The 19,501-nt window shown below is 38.2% G+C and overlaps 1 protein-coding gene across 2 annotated transcripts in view; it reads left to right on the top strand.

Annotated features, from left to right (window-relative positions):
- REV3 (recovery protein 3) overlaps positions 1-19,501 on the top strand; it is a 410,344-nt gene that overhangs the window by 160,288 nt on the left and 230,555 nt on the right. For both annotated transcript variants that reach the window (XM_089402764.1, XM_089402765.1), the window contains exons 12-13: positions 18,335-18,628; positions 18,796-19,127. In XM_089402764.1, coding sequence (XP_089258890.1) covers positions 18,335-18,628; positions 18,796-19,127 — 626 coding nt within the window. The remainder of the gene's footprint in view (positions 1-18,334; positions 18,629-18,795; positions 19,128-19,501) is intronic.

The following is a 19,501-nucleotide window of genomic DNA, read 5'->3' as shown; positions in this document are numbered from 1 at the left end:
CACGCTGTCGCATTGCGTTGGAATAGGAGGAGTTGGTTCACAACGCCGTTGCATTGTGTTGGAGCAGGGAGAGTCTTGACTCTTGAGCAGAAGGAGTCTTGGAGCATGGAGGCTGGAGCTTGAGGAGTCTTGACTTGTTGCTGGTCCGGTAGGAGAAAAACCGTTATCTCTGTTTTAGCAAAAATCATCAAACCATTATCTCTGTTTTAGCAAAAATGGTTGCTATCTTAGTATCTGCTTCTAGTTTATGAAAGTCCAGTACATTGGACACAATAATGCAAAAATAGAGATGAGAATATTCCTTTTTAACCTCATGTGGCCATTCCTTTTTAATTTTTACTTCCCTACCATGAGCTATTGGTTCTTTAGTCTTCTTGTGTTGTAAATCAGAGTTTAAATCTTTCTTTATGGTGCCAACATCTTCATCCTCAGTACCTAAGGAATCTTGGAGCTTCGAATAATTCTATGGGATCTCCACATGTTATTCCAAGGAATATTTCAACAAAGTGATGCTCCAAAATTCCAAATTTGTGGGATGAAAGTTAGAAACTCCACCTTTTGCATCTATAACTAGACAAAAAAGTTCTGCATTACAAATCTGCAATACATCACTTCAGAAATATCCTAAACAGATGACACTAAGTCCCCAAGTCATCTAACTTCCACTATATTTATTGGGACTTAGTGTGCTTAGGGAATACAACGAGAGAAAGCACTGTAAGGTGACAATGGTGACCTTTCTAAGTTTCTTGTGGGGTTCTACTTGATGGGAATTTAAATCATAGGTAAATTACAAGTGGTAACAGGCTGAATCAAATCAATATTTTCATGTCCAGTACATTCTAAGAGCATCTTACCAAACTTATCATTGGAGCATCTTACCAAACTTATCAAGAATAATCTTACCAGACTTTTTATTGCAGCATCTTACCAAACTTTTAACTTTTAATAATGATTGTTCTTTTTCAAGGCTTGTAAGTTTGTAACTTGGTTTGAAATACATATTTGTCAATTTTATTTTATAGTTTCATTTACATCATCATCATCATTCATGGCAACTTCAAGTTCAACCATTCGTGAGGCAGAGGAAGTGGAACATGAAATTGAATCCGCCCCAAAAGTTGATCCAAAGTCACCACTTTGGAAAAATGTAACTATTGTTGGGAAGATCCAAGGAGGGGGGTCATTGACATGGGTTTGCAGTGAGTGTAAAAAGGAGTATAAGGGATCATACACATGGGTTAAAGTACATTTACTTGGGTTAAAAAGCATTGGGGTTCGAATATGCAGTGCCCCACCTAAAGAGATTGGGACAATGGAAATGGTTTAAGCAAGACAAAACTTGCAAAATGTTATAAAGAGCAAGACGAGGCAAATACTAAAGCAAATTAGGTAAATTCTGCCTCTCAATTAAAACACCCAACAAGGTTGGGAGCATCTTCATCAAAGCCTCCACTTCATTCTCATGGAATTGTTGGTTCAAAGCGGTTTATTTTGGGACCACTTGAAAGGAGTTTTAACAATGATGCTCGAGAGACGACAATTGCAGCTATAGGTCAATGCATTTATGCAAATGGCCTTCCCTTTAACCTTGTGTGATCTCCTTACTGGGCAAAGATGATAAAAGTAGTGAATGAAGCCCCAAAAGGGTTCAAGAGCCCTGGATATGAGAAGGTCTGCACCACAATGTTGAGTGTTGAAAAGTTAGATTTGGAGGCTAAATTAAGCCCCATTCGTAATTCATGGCGCATTTAAGGGGTTTCCATCATTTCTGATGGATGGAAAGGTCAAAGGAATAGGCCTTTGATCAATGTGATCGCTCAAAGCCCAAAGGGGGCAATGTTTTTAAAGGCAATGGATTGTCAGGGGCAGATGAAAGATTCTCAATTCTTTGCTGACATAATGATTTAAGCAATTGAATTGGTAGGGCCAGAAAATGTTGTCTAGGTAATAACTGACAATGCAACGTTGTATAGCCCACCATGCCTAATTATTGAAGGCAAATATGAACACATCTTTTGGACCCCTTGTGCTGTACATCTATTGAACCTCATGTTGAGCAAGATGGAGATGCAAATTGAGTGGATTAGAATTATTTTTGAAGAGGCAAAAGAAATTCAAGCATTCATCACAAACCACTACATGTCGTAAGGCATCTACAGGGAATTTGCGAAGTTGGAACTCCTTAAGGTACCTAAACTTTAAAGTTTATCTCATAAATTCTAATTTCCATGACTCTAAATTCAAATATGTAAATTGGATTCTCAAATGTCATGATTCATGAATCATAATAGTTATTCAATCAATTGTGATTTTTAATTTATTGAAACATTGGCAATTTGGCACTTGTAGGTTGTTGAGAGTCGATTTTCTTCTCACATCATAGTATTAACAAGGCTTATGCAGTTGAAAGATGCATTACAATCAATGTTATGCAGTTCTCTTTGGAATCAATGGAGGCAATTCCATTCAGACAGAGCACAAGCAGTGAAAAAGTTGGTTGTTGATGATGCATGGTGGGATATGGTGAAGTATCTCTTGGCATTTACTAAGCCAATTGTGGATTTGCTCCGTATGTTTGACACAAATATGCCTAATTTGGGAGAGGTGTATGAGGGCATTGATTTCATGATAGAGAAGATAAGGGTGATTATAAATGCTAGGGAGAATGAGCCATATGAATTCTTTTACAGAGAAGAAAAATATATATTGACCAAAAGGTGGAACAAGATGACCACCCCATTGCACCTTTTGGCTTATGTAGTGAATTCAAAATATTATGCTGCAAAGTTGTTAAGTGATCTAGAAAGAACCGCGCCAAGCAAAGACCCAGAAGTCTCACAAGGATTTAAAAAGGATTTTTGTTGATCCTGAAATTGGGCTTCAGATTCGTGCAGAGTTTTCTCATTTTGTGGGATCAGAGGGTTGGGGTTCTAATATTGATTGTATGCAGGATAATAGGGTAATGAGTCCAATTGAATGGTGGATCTACTATGGTGGGAAACTTCCACACATCCAAAAATTGGCCATCAGGATCTTGTCACAAGTTGTTAGTTCCTCTTCAACAGAAAGGAATTGGAGTACATATGGCTTCATCCATTTGGTGAAACAAAACATAGTAGGCTCTAAGAAGGTTCGGGAACTAGTGTATGTACATTCAAACCTTCGCCTTCTGTCACAGAAAAGAGACGAATACAAATTTGGGGCCGTCAAATTATGGGATGTGGAACCAGAGTTGCCTGACTTGGATATGACGTTGAATGCCAGGTCTCATATGGCTTTGTTTGATACACAGTCACCAATAGGTGGATCTTCAAGTGGACATTGCAGTAATGTTTCCACTTCTGGAGAGGATTTGGAACTTCTTAGTGACAGGAATGAAGACGTATTTTATGATATGTAAACGTAATTTATGATGGTGTTTTAACTTTTAAACTTTTGGACAACCATATGAATTATGAATAATGATAGTAGACTGCGAGTCATAGTTCATTTTGTACTTTGTACTGTGTAGTATGCATTGTTAATTTTGGTGATGATGCTGTAACTTGTCATGTTGGTGATTGAAATTTGAAACAAAAACTTGATGTTATCTTGAATCATGAATGTTACAATAATCATTAATGATGATGACAATGTTTATGCTGAATTGTGTTGATTTGGGGTAGCATCGGATGTGCTCTAGCCATGAAATTCGGTGGACGTTGGGGCACATGAGATCTCCAATACCCACAATGGGTTTGGGTACATTCTAAACAGATAAGGAGATATTAAAATAATTAATATTTTTAATGGAGTCCCTAAGTCTAAACTTGGGGAAAATAAAATATTAATGTGTATTAATATAGATCTGTGTTAGAATGGTCCAAAAGACATGGATCAAGCCAGATCAAATCTTAGCTGTTGATTAGGGACTTAATCTCGGCCGTTGAGATGTCAACAGGAAAAGTATAAGAGAAGGCTTGAGGGTCACTTGGAGAGTACACCAGATGATCAGTCATTCTATTCTCTAAAGCGGGGTTTACTAAGAGAGATAGAATCAGTGATCGGGAGAGCAGTTGAGGGGAATTGAGTACAGAGAAACAGAGAAGGCAAAGATTGTGTCGGGATAGCAGCGCAACAGCCAAGGAGGGTGAAGCAGAGCTAGCAAGGACTCACGCAGAGCACCAGAGGGGCCAGCGCAGCTGACGCAGGGCCTCTTGGGGCTGACGCAGGGCCAACATGAAACAGAGAGGGGTTGACGCAGTCCAGTTTGTGCCAATGTTTTAAAACTCCGACTCCGACTCCGACTCGGCCGAGGGTCGACTCCGACTCCGACTCCGACTCGGTATCGACTCGGTCGGCTCGATTTCAATGACTCGGTCGTTGTAAAAAATACATTAAATATTTATTTTTTATAAAAACACATAATTTTAAAGATTTTCATTCATGTTTCCAAACACACAGCATTAGAATATAGATAGAAGACAACATATTATCAAAGTAGGCTCATGAATATATCCATTATATCAAAATGGCACCCAGTGCATTGTCCAATACATACACGATGATGATATAGAGATCAAAACAAAAACAAATAACCAAGGAGGCTATAAATGGCCTCTACAACAAAACTCTGTGACCAGTACTACTGGCTACTGCTAGAGTTGCCAACATCATCTGGCTCAGTGTTACTTGGGAGCGGGAGCGAAAGTGGGGAGCAAGAGCGAAAACGGGAGAGGAGCGACATTTTCAGAAGCTCCTGGTTTGGGAGCGAATCCTAGAGAAGTTCGACAACCAATGTCACTAACATCAAGGTACAAAGAGGGATTGGTGCTCTTGGTTAAATACGAGTTCCATACCCTAATACAGGACAAAATTCAATGGAAACATTGCAATCCTCCAATCCTGAAATCCTGAAAAACTGATAAGTCTGCTGAATTTTGAATGAAATCTAAAATTCTACTTTCTCCATATGAAATCCAATGAGGCCAGAACCACTGTCAAACATCCTGAGTCATTTCATGGTAATGTTAAAAATTTAAGTAAAAGGATGAAAATGAAGATTAAGGAGAATGTCACTTTTACTTTAAGAATTTAACATTACCATGAAATTTGAGTAGCATATCAATACTAGGAGAGGAGAGGTGAATGGACCCCAAATAGCACTTAACCAATTTAGAAAACACCTTGGAGTCCCCAACAATCAGCTAAATGTTAAAAAGTTCAAAAAAAATTAGAAAAATCATTGCTTTTTGGGGGGGCTGGCTAGATTTAATGACTCGGCCGAGTAGATGTGGAAACGGCCGGGTTGACCGAGTCATGACTGACTCGGCCGAGTCATGCAATAACTCGGCCGAGTCAGTCATGACTCGGCCTCCCGAACTGGTTTTTCTGCCGGGTCATAAAATTCTTCAATGACTCGGATCAACTCGGCCGTTTCGGATTCGATTCGGCCGAATTTTAAAACTATGGTTTGCGCAGACGCTGGGGTTGTAGAGCAGTTTTGTGCTAAGGAGCTGCCGGAAGGATTTTCTGGGGTTTCAGCCAAGAGATTTCTCTCAAACTTTGAGGTATAGCTGCTAAGGAAATTCTCTTTTGGGTAGGCCAATTTCGGCACCTAGATTGTACTTTGATATTGCTTAATAAGAAAATCCTCAGATAGCTGCACTGGTTTTCCCGCATTGGTTTTTTCTGGGGACATTGGTCCAAAAATAATGGTGTCATGTGGTGTGTTTGTTCTTGTTTCTTTTAGTTGCTGATCTGTAATATGTTGAGCATGCACTGGTGTTTATTTTCAATATTTACTTTGTAAATAACTTGTTAAAGAAAAAATAACAAGTAGGTAGGAATAAATCAGGAAAAGTGCATGAAGTTTCTAAACTAAGTAAATTTAGAAACTTCAACATGGTACCAGAATGTGATTGCAGATCAAAGGAGGACTAAGAGACATTAGCCGAGCGGAGCAATAGCAGCAGAAAACAACTGTCCCGAGGTGACACACTGTTTCTAGCAGCGCAAAGATGTGATGCAGAGCCAGCTAGAGCCACGCAGAAGAAGCTGGGATCTGCGCAAAGCCTCAGAGAGGCCAGTTGTTGACGAAGAGGGCCAGAGGGTTGACGCAGGGCATCCCATGGCTGACGAAGACTCATCTGGGGTGACGCAGAGCCAGCGTGAGGCAGAGAGGGGCTGGCACAGTGCACAGAGAGGCAATTGCTGGAGTCTAGAAGGCTACAGAAATATTGCAGAGTGGAGTTGGTGAGGTACTGTAGTCAGAACAGTACTTGACAGAGCAGGGCCAGAGGAGTTGTTACCGAGGGTTTCTAGCTGAGGAACCTTGATCAGTAGTGCAGTTGCACAAGATGATCAGAATAGGGGGCATCTCGACAAGTGGCAGAAGGATTTCCAGGAGGGAAATCAGGATTCAGAGGGAGTCCAGAAGAGAACTTCCAGACGGGAAGTAGAGACTTAGAGGAGTCAAACAGAGAACTTCCAAGAGGGAAGTAGAGGAGCGTCATTGCACTACACGGGTTAAGAGATCAGGATAGATTGGACGGAGCATCAAACTTCGCAGTCTGGAAGGCCAAAATCTTATCAGTGCTTGACAGGAATTGTGTCAAGAACTTAGCCTTGAAGGTTATAGCTATCACAGTCGACCTCAATGATAATGACAAGTACAAAGAGGCAATGGCAAGGGCCAAGTGCATTATCCTTGACGGGGTCAAGGATCATGTGGTACCCACATATAGCCGAGAAAGAAATGGTAGTTGAGATGTGGGAGGCTCTCAAGAACCTGTACCAGCATACTTCTGTGCAGAGAAGAATGTTGCTCGAGAACAAGATGAGGTTGTATTAGATGAAGAAGGGTCAATCGATTGACACCTTCCTCGGAGGACTGAATGAGATCCAAGACCAGTTGACTGCTATAGGAGCAACACCAGATCAGGAGCTTATGGTGAGGACAACCCTGAATGTTGTCTCAAAAGATTGGGAAGTGTTTGTCCAGAGTATCTTGGGCAGAGGGACTCTCCTACCTTGGGACGAGATGTGGGCAGCTCTGCGCCAGGAAGAGATCAGACGGCAGTCGAAGACCAGTAACAACAGAAAAGGGATGAAGGTCAAGCAAGAGGAGGGTGTGGCCTTAGCATCTGAGGGAAAGCAGGTGAAGCGGAAGAAGAAAGATCTCTCCAAGATCAAGTGCTTCCATTGTGGGGAGATGGGTCATTATGCGACCCAGTGCCCAAGGAAGAAGAGTAAGGGAGAGTCTTTCGAGACTAAGGCAACGCTAGCATGGGTAGAGAAGGATGTTTTGACAGATGATGATTGTGCCATGAGTGCACACACGTCACTTGAGCGGAAGTGGGGAAACATAGAGTTGTAGTCAGATGGACTTCAAGCGATGAGGGGCAGGATCCTTAAGGTACCCAGCCTCTTGGATTAGACCTTGCTACGGGAGCCTCAGCGAGGAGTAGTAGGACTGGCTGAGTGGGTAGAGAAGGATGTGGATGAAGCGGCAGAGAGAGCTACAGTGCAGGAGTCTCGAGATAGCGCAGAGCTAGCAGGCTGCAACAGTGCGAGGGGCAGAGGAGTGTTGCACCAATGCAGGAAGGCACAACGAGGTGTGCAACGGTGCAAGATGCCGGTAGTTGTTACAGCAACACAGAGGTTAGAGAGAAGGAGCACTTGTTAGCGGCAGAGGGAGCTTCAACATCAGTGGGTGTTTCTAGCCCAACAAGGAGGTTAGTTGGGAGATCAGTTATTTACTTCTCAGTAACTGAGTTGCAGTGCAACAGTAGGCAGCATGATGCAACATGATGAAAGGAGGTGCAGTGCGGATGCAGTGCTGGGAGAAAGGACCAACAACAACACAGATGTAGAGGGCGCTGTCGTACAGATGCAACAGTGGCAGTGGCAGAACCATGGGCAGCAGTACAGGAGGCAGCAGTGTAGGGGATGTTGGGCAGGAAGGCCTAGCATCAGCACAGGTACCGATGCCGGATGATCAGAATAATACTTAGTGAGGAGTATTGCTAGAGCACAGTTCTCGCTAAGAGGGAGTGTTGATTTGAGGTAGCATCAAATGTGCTCTAGCCATGAAATTTGGTGGAGAGGTTGGGGCACATGAGATCTCCAATACCCAGAAAGGGTTTGGGCAGATTCTAAATAGATCAGGAGATATTAAAATAATTAATATTTTTAATGCAGTCCCTAAGTCTAAACTTAGGGAAAAATATTAATTTGTATTAATATGAATCTGTGTTAGAATGGTCCAAAAGACATGGATCAAGCCAAATCTAATCTTAGCCGTTTATTAGGGACTTAATCTACATCATTTAAAATAATATGCCAAAACAAGAAACTGAACAATAGAGAGATACAACACAAATGACAGTTGTTTTTGGATAAACGTCCCCGAAAAAACCTAGTGCGGGAAAACCGGTGCAATAGATTTGAGGGTTTTTATTATTAAGCAAAAGTTATTTCTGAATACAACCTCTGAATGCCTTGCTAGCAATCCAGTACAAAGAATATCACTTGATAGAAGAAATTAGTGAGATCACCTCACTCTACACTGCAAGTCTCGGCTGATTTGGTGCTGAACCAATGAGTCCCCTGGGTACTTCTGCGTTGCCCTTGCGTAGGCCTGCATCAGCCTCTAAGGCACTGTGTCACCTCTGCTGGGAATCAATTTGCTCTTAGGAGCTGATTCCAGCCCTCCCGGCTCAGAACGTTCAGCTCTCCAGCAAATTTCGGAGCTCTGTGTGGAAGGTTTTTGTGCTGCTCTATGTGGGTCCTGCATGAGCCCTTCCTGGCTTTGCGTCACTCCCTCTTCCAACTGTGTTGCCTCCTCTGTGTGTCGCTCTGCCTCTCTACTGAGTATTCTTGGCTCCGGAGAAGATCCTCCAGCCAAAACTCTCTCTGCCCCTCTCTGCGTGATCAATACGAAATCACTGAGCTGCCTCTAGCTTCAACAATTCGATCTGACTGATCAACTCTCTGTGCGTCTTCCAAATGACCCCCAAGCCTCTTTAATTAATCTTCTCGTTGACATTCAATGGCCCAGATTAGAAGCTAATCAATGGCTAAGATCATTTTTGTTTGATCCTCGTCTTCTTCTAGAAGTTATATCCACAGTTAGATTAATACCCATTAATTATTTTTATTTGGTAAGTTTAGACCTAGGGTCCTATTCACCACTACGTGTCAACTACCCATAGCAGTACACTCCCTTTTTTCGCAAAAGGGTAGCGCTTGATCGTCGTATCCGTGCCATTCGAATGTCGTCATCAACCCGATCATATTGTTTTGTAAACCTAGCCTGCATGTGTAAATTGTAAATAATCTTAGCAGATCTGAGTCAGGTATGTAAATTGCCTAGGCAAATCTAATTGTCTAGTGATAATCTACGTTCCGAAAGGTTTTTTGTCTTACCGATCCATGATCGGCACAGTTTTCCTTCAGCCTAACCCCAAAATTGGAATGAATTTTGTCATTAGAATCTTAGGGGAATCCTAGTGTGCTTCGAGTCAATGTAAAAGTAATTTGGAAATAATTCTAACTATTTGGTTAGGTTATTACAAATTGCTTGATCTGCTAGATTATATTTGTGTCACAGAGCTGGGTAGTCTATAAGGGTCTATGTCAAATGGGTTTTCCCCCTTGAGATGTAAAATTGTAAAAGTCATGATGTAAGTGTCTTGAGGGTTAAAAAATGTTTTAATCCCCTCATAAGTCTTAAGTCCTAAGGTCCTAGGTGATTTTTCCAAAGGCTAAGTTCGAGGATCAAAAAATAAAAAAATAATAAAAAAAAAAAAATATAAATAATAAAAAATAAAAATAAAATTAAAAATTAAAAAATAACTAAAAAAAAAATGAAAAAAAAAAATGAAAAAAAAAAGATAAATAAAAATTTGAAAAATAAAATAAAATAAAGTCAAAATTTTGAGAAAATAAATGCAAAATTTTAATTTTTAATATATTAAAATGCATTTAAAATTTTGATGGATGAGATTGAAAGGGATTTTGATCCTCATTGACGGTCAAGATCATTTTGACATGGATCACTCAAACTAGCTGTTGGGAAATTTTCCTTTAAATAGGGGGTGTCAGAGGTCATTTGAGATCATTCAATCTGAGAGTTGCGTGCTAAAGAAAACTCTCTTGTAGTCATTTTTGTGCAATAAAGAAAGAATTTGGGGTTGAAATCTCGTTGGTGTTACTCTTTTGGAAGTGCTGTAAGATGTTTTATTTTTTTGCATAATTTTATTTTCAGCCATTGATGATAGCTTGATGAAGATTGATTTAGGCACAGGTATCTTGTCTAATCTCTGGGGTTTGAATGATAGTTTAAATTCTGAATATAATGGCAGGTATCTCCATTTGATCTGAATTTCACTGTTGTTTTCTCCCTCTATGTTAATGGTTGATTTAAGCTATGATGGATATCCTTAATTTTAAGTTTACCGGGTGTTAGGGGAAGTTCTCGGCTGAATCAACCAACTCCCGGATTGCGTTTTCTGAAAGAGCCCAGACAGTTTTGATCTCGGGCTTATCATTTGAAATTTTTTTATGAATGCATGAAGGGTTTTTTGAAGCATCTCACATTAAATTTAAAATTCTGAAAATATTTCTGTGGATTATTGATAAATCTGGTTGCTTAGAGTCGTTAATCTGTAAATACTGTGATTATTTAGCTAGCTTTTTTTGTTAGGGTTTTTGGTTTCTTCCTTACACATTTTATTTCTGGGTGTTAAGTTTTTGCAGGTTGCAGGTTGGAAGAAAACATTTTATCTGAAGCCAGATCTAGGCCCTGGAGGAGAAATTCTGAAATTTTTTAGGCGGCTACGGCCTTGCCTTGCGTCCTCTGGTCCAACGTTCTGCCAGATCCATGCTATCTCTCAGCTCTCCTCTCTACGTGATCTCAACTTTCCTCACATTGCACTCTATTTGCAGCCATTCCTGCATGCCATCCTGGGTCACCTCTGCACGTTGTATCTCCGCAGCCACTGCTGTCAAACCCACACCCTTCTCTATCCTGTGTGCTAAATTTACGTCCCTTTGCCTGTGCGTTCTAATTTTGACCGCTACCCTCAATGTTGCCATAGCTCCAGCTCCCCTTCGCTGCACCAAAACCTGCAAACAAATCCTGTCCATCCTCGTAGCTATATCCAAACCCCATTACGCTGTCCAGGCCTGCAATCCACATTCCCTCGCTGCCAACGTTGCTGCGGCTTCTCCACGCTGCCTCGCCAACCCTCACACAGCTCTTCTCCGACCATTTCATTCTTATCTCTGCCTGACGTCAAGCATTCCTCATGAATTTCTTTATCCACATACTTGTATTGGCAGCAAGCAAAAACAAATTCGTTTTTTTTTTTTTGTGTCGGATTAGGTGATACGTATGGTAAGTTCAGGGTTTGGCAAGTTTAGATTTAAGTTTGATATATTTTATTTTGGTTATAGTTTGATTTTTTGCTTAGATTTTAAAGTTTTGTATAGTTAGGGGATCTTAATTTTCATTTTGTTTATTTAGGTTATGGTAGCGTATATTTTTATTAGCTTTGTTTTAGTTTTAGAATTAAAGTTTTGCTTTTAGATTTAATTCCTTTCCGTTTCGTTTTATTTAAATTTTAAATTTAGTACTATAAAAAATAAAAATAAAAAATCATAAAAGATTTTAGTTTTAATGTTTTGGTTCATTTTTTTATTTGTTATTTTAGACTTATTTAAGTTTAAATTTTGATAAAAAATATAAAAAGAAAAATTCCCAAAAACATAAAAAAGTAATCCTTAGCCCTTTTTTTTAGTTTAGATTTTTATTTAGATTTAAGTTTTATTCATTTAGACTTTAATTTTGTTTTAATTTTAGAATTTTATAAAAATATAAAAATATATAAAAATTAAAAAATTTTGAAAAAATTAACAAAAAATTGAAAATTCATTTATGTTCCACTTTTCTATGGTTAAATGCATTTAAATGTCTATTTAGAATTAGCTATATGAAAGTGGTAATTGGTTAGCATTTAAATTGTATGGTTGTTTAAAGCATTCAATCTTTAGAAATTTAATTGCTGGATCATTATTAAAGCATTGTGAGTTTATTGAATAGCTTGTATTGCTTGAGATATTTGATGATAAATGATTGTTTTACAAGGTTCATATTTCTGCAACATTTAATAAATAATCATTTAATCATTAACTCCATAAAGCACTGGTACATTAATTTCTAAAATCAATCAGGTGCTAAGTTGCCTTGTTGTGTCTCCCAACCCAACTGGTCCACAATTGGTTTTCTTTTACCCGATAGGGTCTACCCGCCTTAGTCTCGGCAGACGGCTTAAACAGAGAGATTGGGGATCAGAGTGACAGCCCCCGGTCTGAGCATTGTCATGCTGCCCAGACAATCTGTGCGACAACATTTTTTGGCGCCGTTGTCGGGGACATTTTATTCTCGGCATTTCAACGACATTCATCTTCTCATTTCTCATCTTTTCATTTGAACCGACAATGGCAACATTTTTTGGCGCCGTTGCCGGGGATAGAGTTTTTTCTATCCTTGGTTTATTCGACATTCATCATTCTTTCATCTTTCTCTTCTCTCATTTGAGCTGGCAGAGTCAACATTTTTTGGCATCATTTGGATCTTTTCATCGCCTTATCTTTCGTCATATCAGCAACTACTCTTCAGTTCATTTCTTGTTTGGAGGGTGACTCCGTTTCTTTCCATTTATTTATTTATTTATTTTTTTCTCCCAGACAAGAAGCCTCCCTCATATTTGCTTGTTTGTTGCTTTTTGGATCATAGAATTAGATTCATTGTTCAAGTGGCAACTTCACTTCTTTCATCTCTTGATTTTCTTGAGCAGAGATCTCTTTCTATCATCCATTTGGTCCCTCATTATTCATCATGGATTATTCGTTTAAACCATGTCATTTTACTGATGATCTCCATGATATTCCAGAAGTGGCCATTTCTAAATTACCTTTGTTCTCGGGTGGTGATTCAGTCGCTGTTAGAAGGCATTTATGGAGTTTTTATCATATAACGTTCATGTATTGTAGACTTCCTCAATATAATCATGAAGATGTCAAAATGCGTCTATTTGTCCTTTCTTTAGAGGGTGATGCTTTGAATTGGTTTAATAATTGTCCTGAAGACTCTTTCACTTCTTTAGAAGACATTTTCAATGCTTTTAAAGATAGATATGGTTATCCAGATAGCTCGCCTTGTGCCCCTAAAATTGTGCAACAGAATGAAAGTAATCTTATAAAAGGTCCAGCTGTCGATGAAAGATTTCAAGACAATTCTTCATATCAGAATGTGCCATCCACCTGTACCATTGCAGATCAAATCCATGATAGTGGAAAAGCAGGGACAAATTGTAAAAACAATGTTGACAATGAAAAGGAAGATCAGAAGCAAATTATACAAGAACTAATGCGGCTGGTAAAAAATATGGAGATCAATCAAACTAATTATGCCAATGATGTGAGAACTTTATGCACCCACCTGGAAAAACGTAATAAGGAGATGGAGATCATGAAAATTAAACACTCTGATTACATAACCGACATGCAAAATCAACATGCTAAGGAAATTGAGGCCATGAAAACTAATCATGACACAGAAATTAGTTTTATGCAAAGCAAGTTATCAGGCTTAGAGGAAAATATGACGACCATGCAAGCAAATCATAAGAAAGAGATAAACTCTATGCAGCATTGCTTGATGACCATAAAGGAAAAGGACGATAAAGTAATAAAAGATATGGAAGCTAATCAGATATGTCTTCAGAATAAGTTATTGACCATGGAAGAAGACCATGCTAGGGAAATCAGTGCTATAAAGGTTGAACACTCTAGTCAGATAGATGCCATTAAAATACAGGTTCAGAAATTTCAATAGTGGTCAGAGGATGAAAGAAACTAGGGAATGTCAATAGATCAGAAGCCTCATTATCTGCTACAACAAGCTCCATCTTATTATGAGGTCCTTTGTTCCATTGAAAAGTGGATAACTGAAGGTGACCTGGATAGAAGGGAAATTAATAATAAGGTTGATGCTCACACGGTTAATCCACCAGTCATAGAAGATCAAGTTATAACTCATGGCACTTGTGAGATTGATCCATCATCCTTTACAGGGTAGATGCAGAATGAAGAAAGACATGTCACGCATATCTTACATACTTCATCTGAGAGCTTTGAAGCAAAAAGTTCCACGTCATCAATGATACAGCCTGCCACAAAGAAAAAATGCAATAAAAATAGAACGAGAAGAAGATTTGATGCATCAGACGGCCGCGAGCAGCTTGATTTTTGGATAGGAGAAAGTCCTACTGTATGCAGAATTGGACATGGCACATCCGACAAGCAGCCGACAGATTTGCCTGAAAGCAGGCAAATGCTTAGTATACACTATATTGAACACATCTGATGCCATGGGGCATCCTCTGTATTTCTAACCCTACTTGTTTTTTAGATTTACTTTTCATGTTACTAGATAGTTAATAAATGAAGAGCTTATATCCTTCCTATGCTTGATGTTATATCATGATTTTTGGATGGACACTACTTATATTTTGTTGTGTGTTGCATGGATGCATATTCTGGATTCTCACATTCCTACAGTGCAGCAACGTGTCCCCAAGTAGAGCCAGATGTTGACCACTACGTGTCAACTACCCATAGCAGTACACTCCCTTTTTTCGCAAAAGGGTAGCGCTTGATCGTCGTATCCGTGCCATTCGATTGTTGTCATCAACCCGATCATATTGTTTTGTAAACCTAGCCTGCATGTGTAAATTGTAAATAATCATAGGAGATTTGAGTCATGTATGTAAATTGCCTAGGCAAACCTAATTTTCTAGTGATAATCTACGTTCCGGAAGGTTTTTTGTCTCACCGATCTATGATCGGCAGAGTTTCCCTTCAACCTAACCCCAAAGCCGGAATGAATTTTGTCATTAGAATCTTAGGGGAATCCTAGTGTGCTTCGAGTCTATGTAAAAGTAATTTGGAAATAATTCTAACTATTTGGTTAGGTTATTACAAATTTCTTGATCTGCTAGATTATATTTGTGTCGCAGAACTGGGTAGTCTATAAAGGTCTATGTCAAATGGGTTTTCCCCCTTGAGATGTAAAATTGTAAAAGTCATGATGTAAAGTGTCTTGAGGGTTAAAAAATGTTTTAATCCCCTCATAAGTCGTAAGTCCTAAGGTCCTAGGTGATTTTTCCAAAGGCTAAGTTTGAGGATCCAAAAATAAAAAAAATAAAAAAAATTAAAAAATGTAAATAATAAAAAATTAAAAAATAACTAAAAAAAATAAAATTAAAAAAGATAAATAAAAATTTGAAAAATAAAATAAAATTAAGTCAAAATTTTGAGAAAATAAATGCAAAATTTTAATTTTTAATATATTAAAATGCATTTAAAATTTCGACGGATGAGATTGAAAGGGATTTTGATCCTCATCGACGGTCAAGATCATTTTGACATGGATCACTCGAACTAGCCGTTGGGAAATTTTCCTTTAAATAGGGTGTCAGGGGTCATTTGAGATCATTCGATCTGAGAGTCGTGTGCTAAAAAAAACTCTCTTGTAGTCATTTTTTGTGCAATAAAGAAAGACTTTGGGGTTGAAATCTTGCTGGTGTTACTCTTCTGGAAGTGCTGTAAGATGTTTTATTTTTCTGCATAATTTTATTTTCAGCCATTGATGATAGCTTGATGAAGATTGATTTAGGCACATGTATCTTGTCTAATCTCTGGGGTTTGAATGATAGTTTAAATTCAGGCTTATCATTTGAAATCTTTTTATGAATGCGTGAAGGGTTTTCTGAAGCATCTCACATTAAATTTAAAATTCTGAAAATATTTCTGTGGATTATTGATAAATCTGGCTGCTTAGAGTCGTTAATATGTAAATACTGTAATTATTTAGCTGGTTTTTTTTGTTAGGGTTTTAGGTTTCTTCCTTGCACATTTTATTTCTGGGCGTTCGGGTTTTGCAGGTTGCAGGTTGGAAGAAAACATTTTATCTGAAGCCAGATCTAGGCCCTGGAGGAGAAATTCCGAAATTTTTTAGGGGCCTGCGGCCTTGCCTTGCGTCCTTTGCTCCAGCGTTCTGCCAGATCCATGCTATCTCTCAGCTCTCCTCTCTGCGTGATCTCAACTTTCCTCACATCGCACTCTATTTGCAGCCATTCCTACATGCCATCCTGGTTCACCTCTGCATGTCGTATCTCCGCAACCACTGCTGTCAAACCCGCACCCTTCTCTATTCTGCGTGCTAAATTTACATCCCTCTGCCTGTGCATTCCAATTTTGACTGCTACCCTCAATGCTACCATAGCTCCAGCTCCCCTTCGCTGCACCAAAACTTGCAAACAAATCTTGTCCATCCTCGCAGCTATATCCAAACCCCATTACGCTGTCCAGGCCTGCAATCCGCATTCCCTCGCTGCCCACATTGATGCGGCTTCTCCACGCTGCCTCGCCAACCCTCACACAGCTCTTCTCCAACCATTTCATTCTCATCTTTGCCTGACGTCAAGCATTCCTCACGAATTTCTTTATCCACATACCTGTATTTGCAGCAAGCAAAAACAAATTTCTTTGTTTGTTTGTTTTTTTGTTTTTTTTCCTCGTGTCGGATTAGGTGATACGTATGGTAAGTTTAGATTCTGGCAAGTTTAGATTTAAGTTTGATATATTTTATTTTGGTTATAGTTTGATTTTTTGCTTAGATTTTTAAGTTTTGTATAGTTAGGGTTTAGATATTAATTTTCATTTTGTTTATTTAGGTTATGGTAGCGTATATTTTTATTAGCTTTGTTTTAGTTTTAGAATTAAAGTTTTGCTTTTAGATTTATTTCCTTTCAGTTTCGTTTTATTTAAATTTTAAATTTAGAACTATAAAAAATAAAAATAAAAAATCATAAAAGATTTTAGTTTTAATGTTTTGGTTCTTTTTTTTTGTTTTTTTTTTTCTTAAACTTATTTAAGTTTAAATTTTGATAAAAATATAAAAAAATAAAAAATTCCCAAAACCATAAAAAAGTAATCCTTAGCCTTTTTATTTTTATTTTTTTAGTTTAGATTTTTATTTAGATTTAAGTTTTATTCATTTAGACTTTAGTTTTGTTTTAATTTTAGAATTTTATAAAAATATAAAAATATATAAAAATTAAAATTTTTTGAAAAAATTAACAACAAATTGAAAATTCATTTTTTGGCATCTTTTGTGGTATCTATGTTCCACTTTTCTATGGTTAAATACATTTAAATGTTTATTTAAAGTTAGCTATATGAAAGTGGTAATTGGTTAGCATTTAAATTGTATGGTTGTTTAAAGCATTCAATCTTTAGAAATTTAATTGCTGAATCATTGTTAAAGCATTGTGAGTTTATTGAATAGCTTGTATTGCTTGAGATATATGATGATAAATGATTGTTTTACAAGGTTCATATTTCTGCAACATTTAATAAATAATCATTTAATCATTAATTCCATAAGGCACTGGTACATTAATTTCTAAAATCAATCAGGTGCTAAGTTTCCTTGTTGTGTCTCCCAACCCAACTGGTCCACAGTTGGTCTTCTTTTACCCCATAGGGTCTACCCCCCTTAGCCTCGGGAGACGGCTTAAACGGAGAGATCGGGGATCAGGTGACAGCCCCCGGTCTGAGCGTTGTCGCGCTGCCCAGAGAATTTGTGCGACAATAGGTCCCATTAAAAATAATTAATTATTTTAATAAAATTGTCTTCAGGTGGAATTTCCCAAAACACTTTTTGAGTTCTTTGGAATACATGTGCCCAAGCCTCCCTGCAAAATTTGAGACTTAGAGCACATCTGATGCTACCTGAAATCAACAGAATGTGTGCGTGGTAGGCCATGGGCTGATGATTTAATGCAACTCATAGGACTTACAAGAAATCTAGTGGTTCTATCTTCTATAATCATGAAGCTTGAGTCAATGAGGGCAACATTTGACATCATTTCTTTGACCACACAAGATCTCAAACCTAGCACTACTAGTGATAGTTAATTTGATCTTATTATTCTCGTCAGATTTATCAATCAAATACCAATGCAAATGTACTATGCTAACTGGTTTTGGGTACTGTTTTGAAGATGATGGTTGAATGTTTTTCTTGTCTGTAGCACAGTAGAGAGGTTTCTTATTCTCTTTTTCAATTCTTATCTTTCCATAGGATGGTCTAGCTATGAGTTAATGGAATCACACTTCATGCTCTACCAAATTTCTCTAATTATAAATGGTGGCTCCTCCGCTGTATTACTTTTTATGATGCTGAATGATGTGACTATAAAGGAAATGTTCCATGCAGTTAAATCTAAAGAAGCCAAACATCTTCGCCCATTTTTCATGGAAAGAAAAGATCGAGTGAGGAGTCTGGATGAGAAGTCTTATATCGGCAAAGAATTTTGGGGTCCATGTCATGGTTCAGAGACTGTAGTTGGTATCCATACCCATTACCAAAATGATGGTTCAGTCTTATATCTTTTGACTCCTTCGGAGCCACCACCATCCACATGTGCCATAATAAAGTGGTTGTCACAAGTAGACAATGATAAGCCAGTTGCTTTGCCAAATACTGGAGTAGTTGAGAGTCATATTAAAGGTAAGCAAAACAAAGGGCATTTGAATGCCTTAGAAAATTTTAAAGCTTCTTCTTTAGACTATGAGGATACTACTATATTTATGAGTGGACCAGACAACCCTCAATTTGCAGAAACATATCTTCAAGTATAGCAGGACTAAATGGATCCAAAAACCTTATTTTAACAGATAAAGATTGTACAGTGAGCCCTTCGTTCAACAACCATAAGTGTGAAGGGATGCCATCTGGATCTTCCAAGCACCTCCAAATACATGACATTTCAAAGAAACTTCAATTTGGAGATGGGAACAGTCCTGTCAACAATCCAATAAAAAGGTTGACAAATGCAAAGTTACATAAAGAAATTGGCCATCAAGAGTCACCGAGAATTTGGCAAGATATTTCTCAGATTTCAGCTCCTTCACCAGCAGGGGCAAAGCAGACACCACTGAGTCAGACTGGCTTTCGTGATCCTGCTAGCGTTGGGGCTGGCCAACAAATGACTCTTATGAGCATTGAGGTATGTTGTTTTCAGTTTTATCATTGTCTCGAGATTCTATTGTCTTCTTATTTCAGTCTCAATTTAATTCAAATATTAGGTAGACATGTTTGGTCAAGAAAAAGTGTCAGTAAAAGTAAAATGAAACAAAACTGTGAAAGTTGTAACCTTAAATTAGCTGTCATTTATAAATTTATAAGCACTGGTTGTTTTTAGAACTGTAGAATTATTGTGTTCCTAACTAGTGCTGGCAGAAGTGCAGTAAAGATGTAATAATATAAATTATAAACATGGTCATTTCAAAGAGAAGTATCACTTTTTGAGAGAAGCAGTCCACAAGACTTCAGTTTCTAGAGGAAAGGCAAAGAAAGCAGGAATATTAACTTCCCAAAATG

Source organism: Pinus tabuliformis, chromosome 2_1 (genome assembly GCF_031772625.1).
Source record: "Pinus tabuliformis cultivar Carrire ecotype Pingquan chromosome 2_1, CPIR1, whole genome shotgun sequence".
Taxonomy (NCBI): Eukaryota; Viridiplantae; Streptophyta; class Pinopsida; order Pinales; family Pinaceae; genus Pinus; species Pinus tabuliformis.
The sequence above is the reverse complement of the archived record's forward strand: the minus strand, read 5'-3'. Positions and strand labels throughout refer to the sequence as shown.